Here is a 6310-nt window from a genome sequence, read left to right as displayed (position 1 = left end):
GATGTATTCTACCTGGTGGATGTTGAGGTTGGAAGTGATTTGAAGGCAGTTAAGAAGGTGCTGATATCTCCAGCTCTCAGGAGGGTGATTGCCTTGGACAAACAGCTCTCAGAGGCAGCAATTCCTGAGTTCAGTATATGAACCCTGGCCAGCTTTGCTTCTTGACTGGGGATGGAAGTTCGGGGCCTTTATGTAAGGTGTTTTAATGGTTAGCTTATCTGTGCCCTCATGTGCTACAGAATATGAAAAATGGTCCTAAAACTTTTAGGGATTCAATCGAGAGTAGAGGCTTTTCCATATTAGAAGAGAGAAAAAGGAGCAGCATTTGCTCAGTGGGAAGCTGGGGTATGGGGATAACACTGTTTGTAGGTTCTGTCCAAGACGCTTGATAAGCTTGTTTCCAGAGGATGGTCCCCTTGAAGTGATTTCTAAGAAACCCTCATGATCTTTATTTTGACATTCCAAAAACACATAAAATTGTATTTCTTTATCCATTTCATCCCTTTCCCTCTATACGGTCCGTGAGTTTCAGTGTAATGCATATAATGCTATATTTTTAAAGTATCCTTCCCACCAGAGACAGCATCCAAAGAAACCCACCAGATCCATTTTCAATAGGGGTTCACGTTTGAGGAAATGTTACTTAGAACTCATTTCTGCTCCTTGCCATTGGAGCACTATGTGGTTGATCCACGTTCTTGGTCAAGGTACCTTTAAAGACTATAAAGTCTGCCTTTTCAAACTCCTTTTTATTTTTTTTAAAGTCACTGCTGACATCCTCTCATGCTAAGTCACTCTCAGCCACACCTCTCGCTCACCATGTGCAGGCTTCTTACACCCACATACCATTTTCACTTGATTTGCATAAGATTTTCTGGAGCCTTTTCCTTGCAGGATTTTCTGGGAAGCGTTGATCAACACTGGGAAGAAGTATAGCTGCAGTAGTTAAGAGCATAAGTCTTTGGAATAAAACAAATCTTGGTTTGAGACATGGCTCTACCAACTGTGAGACCTTGCGGAAGTTACTTAATCTTTCTGTATCCCAATTTCCTCTTCTATAAAATCAGGACAACAATATCAATATCACATAGATATTATAGGTTTGGGGACACATAAAATGAAGCAGTTGGTATAAGAATCGCTCCATAATTGTTGGCTAAAAGCAAGCAAAAATTCAGCAAAGCAGAGCTCCATTATTGTGCCCACATTTCCATAATGCTGAGGACTTGAAAGTTGCACAGACCTCCCTGGGGCCTGATATCCAGATGACTGGATTTGTAATTGAGGATCATAATTTATTTCCTTTCTGTAAAGGTTTGTAATATAAACACCTATATAAACTGCATACAAAAATTTATTTATGTTTATCAGCATGTGTGTGATATAATACTCTGATTTTTTGGACATATGTCTTGGTTCAAATCCCTAAGTGAAAAAGAAAAGCATCCCTAGAGGAGAGAGAGCATTTCCCACGTACTCCAAAGTGTTAGGAAGAGAGCTTTGAACCACAGGGTCAACAGCAAGATGAGCCACTCTCGGACAAGCTCCCACAGATGAACCTGGCGTGTGTAAGGAAAGAAGCCCTCACCTGGGGCTGTTGAGATTGGCAAAATCAAATTCCTCAACTGCTTTCAGTTTCCAAAACAGGCATACAATTGCACCTACTTCTTTGAAGCACTCTGTGCATGAGGTAGCTCTCATTATCATCATGTTGTAGATAAATTATAATCATGCAGACAGAACTGAGCCTAAGCTATGCCTTGTGAACCTCACATGTATTTCTCATAAGTTTGGGACAATTATTGAGTGACTCGCCGAGGGTCACACCAACCAGGAATTAGTAAAACACAAATTGCCCAAATGCTCCAGATGATCCACACATGCGTATCCAAAACATAAGTGCGGGACATGATACTGTTCAGCAGACCTCCTGCATGGGGTTTACAAATATTGTATGCCCAAATGGGACTGATTTAGTATACATTCCCATGGTTTTGTACCTCCTCGCTTTTCTTTCTGCAGACTCCACAACCAGCAACACTCTTATTATCTTAACTCTCAACTTCCTAAGGAAAGGATCTATATTGGAGTCTTCTTTCCCTCAAAAAGACCATTTTAATTTCACTATGATAGTTAAATTTATGTGTCAACTTGACACACAGACCACAGGGTGCCCAATGAGACATTATTTCTGGGTGTGTGTTTGAGAGTGTTTCCAGATGAGATTAGCATTTGAATCAATGGACTCAGTGAAGCAGGTTAATTGCCTCCCCAACAAAGGTAGACATCATCCAATCCGTTGAGGGCCTGAATAGGACAAAGGTGAAGGCAAGAGAAATTCACTCCTTCTTTCTGCCTAACTGGTTGAGCTGGGACGTGTCATCTCATCTTCTCCTGTCCTCGGCCTGGAGTTTACACCATTGGCTCCCATAGTTCTCAGGCTGTCAAACTAGGACAGAATTATACCACCAGCTTTCCTGAGTCTCCAGCTTGGAGACAGCAAATGACGCGACTTCTAAGCCTCCATAATCACGTGAACCCATTCTTCATAATACTTTTCCATATGTATACATATACATAATAGGATATATATGTATATACATCCTATTGGTTCTCTTTTTTTGGTGAACCCTAATACGGCCATGCAAATGGTATATAGAGGAAGGAAATAAAGAAGGAAAGAAAATAGGAAAAGTAAAGGGAAACAAGAGAGGGAAAGAAAGGAGGGCGGGAGACGACAGGTGACACAGGAAGCTATTAGGCTTGTCACACTGGTTTCCTGAGCAGAAGATTTGAAAACCATGGATTTCAATATCCAAAAGAAAGATGCTAGAGTGAGTTGCTGTCATTCATTAAAACGTGTTTCTACATTCCAGATTAACTGTAGACTCCTTTGGGGATGATTTCTCCACTACTAGCCATGGTAGGTATAGTGTGGGAAACTCTTACTTCTGGGATTCTGCAGACCTGAAATCTCCTCCGATCCTTGTTCTGAACATTTATTCTTATCACTCTGTGTTGTTGACATAAACACCAAAGAGGGGGAGACTGAGATGAATCTGAACTGATGACAATGGAAGGGGAAATGGGCTCCTATCTTGTTCTGTGTCAGCGAAAAGGAGAGCGCTGCCTGGGGAAATGTGGTCTCTTAAGAATTTTTTCTAAGACTTAAAGAACAAACGGAAAAAAAAAAACAGGGAAATTAAAACGAGAATCTGAGAAAGAACTACATGTGAAGAGCAAGACAATCTGCATAACAAGAATTTGGGAGGACCTAAAGTCTGTAAGTGAGAGAAACACAAAAAGGTAACTCTCAGGGCTGGTCCTGTTGTGTAGTGGTTAAGTTCAGTGTGTTCACTTTGGGGTTCACAGATTCAGACTCCAGGTGTGGACCTGCACCACTCGCCAGCCATGCTGTGGCAGCATCCAACTTATAAAGTAAAGGAAGATTGACACAGATGTTAGCTCAGGGCTAATCTTCCTCAGCAAAAATAATAATAAAAGGTAACTCTCAGGTTGTAGCTGGTAAAGGCTGTAACTATATACTATAAAAGTAACCGTTATGAAGTGTGTGGTCAATTAAATTTCACTTCAAATGCAAGTCATTCTTTAGTCATGAGATTAAAATGTTGTAAGTGCCATGTTAATTATTCTTACCATTATGCTCAAAGGTAATGTATGTACACACAGAAAAATGCACATAAGTGTACAGCCCAATGAATTTTCACACAAGCTGAATATATCTTCGTAACAAGCACTCAGATCAAGAAACAGAACATTACCAACACCACAAAATCCTCCCTCACTCCCTTTAGTTTTGCATATTTTTTGGTCTTTATACAAGAAAAATAAGAGAGTGCCCACTCTTTTGTGCCTGGATTATTTGACTCGACGTTATGTTTGTGAATTCATTTATAGTGTTTCATGTAGTATATGCAGATCGTTCCCATTCCTGTGTAGTATTGTGTGAAGTTAACAATTTATTTGTCTTTTCTACTGTTGATGGGCATTTGTGTCATTTTCCAGTTGGAAGCAATTACAAACAGTGCTGCTGTGAATATTCTAGGATATGTCTCTTGGTGCGTATAACATATGTACATACATCCTAGGAGTGAAATAGATTGATTAGATAGATATAGATACAGATATTAGAGATGATCAGAAGATAGATGATTAGATATATGTATGGATATTGATGGATATAGATATAGATATGGATATGGATTTGGAGTTGGATGTAGATATATAGCATTAGCAGATATAATCAAAGAGCAAAGTGGTTATACCAATTTTACACACCTACTAGCAGGGTATGAAAGTTTCAGTTGTTCCACATCTTCACCATCACTTCATACTTTTCATCTTTTTCAATTTAGCCATTTTGGGATGTTGTTAGCAGGTTCTTGTTGTAATTTTAATTTGCATTTGCCTGATAATTAATGAAGCTGAATTGGCATTTGAATATCCTCTTTTGTAAAGTTTTGGCTCGTGACTTGCCATTTTCTGGTTTGGTCATCTGTCTTTTTCTAGCGATTGGTAGAAGTTCTTTATATATTTTGGAGACAAATCTTTTCTCAGCTATATGTATTATAAATATCCTCAAATTTGCGGGTTATCTTTTACTTCTCATAATGATGTCTTTTGTGAACAAGAATGTTTCATGTCAAATTTACACTAGTTATTTACTATTTTAAGTGTCATATTTTATAGTAAAAGTACAATTGAATGGGTTCATGGACCTGTCACCAAGCTTTCAGTGGCGCGAGTGATAGAGCCTACCTGTTTGGGTGACTGAGTCAAAACCCTGGGTCATCTTCCACCTGATGGTGGCATACAGAATTGCAGACACAGTACATGCATAGAAAAAGAAATTCCTCCCCAGAAAAACAGCATAAATCAAATGACAAAAAAGATTACAATAGGCTTCATAACCCCTTCTTTAACTGCACTGTTATTTCTTCCAGAGATATACTTGAAAAAAGATCTGTGACCCAATGGATCAGGGAAATTGTACCAGAGTGAAAGAATTTATTTTCCTGGGAATTACCCAGTCTCGAGAGCTGAGCTCGGTCTTATTTGTCTTCCTGTTTTTGGTGTACGTGACAACTCTGTTGGGAAACCTCCTCATCATGGTTACAGTTACCTGGGAATCTCACCTTCACACTCCCATGTACTTCCTGCTCTGCCATCAATCTGTTCTTGACATCTGCTTTTCCTCCATCACAGCTCCTAAGGTCCTAGCTGATCTTCTGTCAGAAACGAAAACCATCTCCTTCAATGGCTGTGTCACTCAAATGTTCTTCTTCCACCTTCTGGGAGGAGCAGATGTTTTTTCTCTCTCTGTGATGGCATTTGATCGCTACATAGCCATCTCAAAACCACTCCATTATATGACCATCATGAGTAAGGGACGGTGCACTAGCCTGGTTGTGGCCTCCTGGACGGGGGGCTTTGTACACTCCATCGTGCAGATTTCCCTGTTGCTGCCCCTCCCATTCTGTGGACCCAATATTCTTGACACTTTCTACTGTGATTTCCCCCAGGTCCTCAAACTCGCCTGCACTGACACCTTCACTCTGGAGCTCCTGATGATTTCCAATAATGAATTAATCAGTTGGTTTATATTTGTCTTTCTCCTCGCATCTTACACAGTCATCTTGATGATGCTAAGATCTCATGCTGGAGAGGGCAGGAGGAAAGCCATCTCCACCTGCACCTCACACATCACTGTGGTCACCCTGCACTTTGTGCCCTGCATCTATGTCTATGCCCGGCCCTTCACTGCCCTTCCCACAGATAACGTCATGACTGTCACCCTCGCTGTCATCTCTCCTTTGCTCAATCCTATGATCTACACCCTGAGAAATCAGGAAATGAAATTAGCCATGAGGAAACTAAAGAAACGACTGGGGCTTTCAGAAATGATTTAAAGTCTATGAGGATGATTTAACACTAAAATTTAAAGACAAATATTAAGTTTCACTTTCTTAAAATGGGAAGACATCATCTTCTTGCAAAAGCAAAGTGGCATCTATGGATACCTTGGAGTCCTAAAAGACGTTGGTCCTCTCAGATGGACTGGGGACCTATGTGTGATACTATTTAAGGTGAGACCCATTCGTGGCTTCCACTAACAACTTTCAATTATTCAACCCACACATATTTACAGAGCATATATTATGTACCTGACAGTGGTGGAATTCAGACTGCTGCAGAAAGATTAGGGATAGTCATTGTCCTACAGGCATACTCCAAGATGATTTAGTGATGATGTGAACTAACTGCGGTGGAAATATTGTAAACACTTTAC

General features: G+C 40.2%; 1 protein-coding gene across 1 annotated transcript; it reads left to right on the top strand.

Annotated features, from left to right (window-relative positions):
• Positions 1 to 4994: 4994 nt before the first annotated feature.
• Positions 4995 to 5930, top strand: LOC101388440 (olfactory receptor 4D9-like). Its single transcript, XM_004437767.1, has one exon. The coding sequence runs from the start codon at positions 4995 to 4997 to the stop codon at positions 5928 to 5930; it is 936 nt and encodes a 311-aa protein (XP_004437824.1).
• Positions 5931 to 6310: the final 380 nt, after the last annotated feature.

Source organism: Ceratotherium simum, chromosome 34, assembly GCF_057802395.1.
Source record: "Ceratotherium simum simum isolate JZ-2026a chromosome 34, ASM5780239v1, whole genome shotgun sequence".
In the NCBI taxonomy this organism is placed as follows: domain Eukaryota; kingdom Metazoa; phylum Chordata; class Mammalia; order Perissodactyla; family Rhinocerotidae; genus Ceratotherium; species Ceratotherium simum.
Note: the sequence above shows the minus strand (reverse complement) of the source record. Positions and strands in the feature narration are given on the sequence as shown.

Coding starts and splice junctions, on each gene's coding strand:
- LOC101388440 (XM_004437767.1), top strand. CDS start 4,995: ATGGATCAGGGAAATTGTACCAGAGTGAAAGAATTTATTTTCCTGGGA.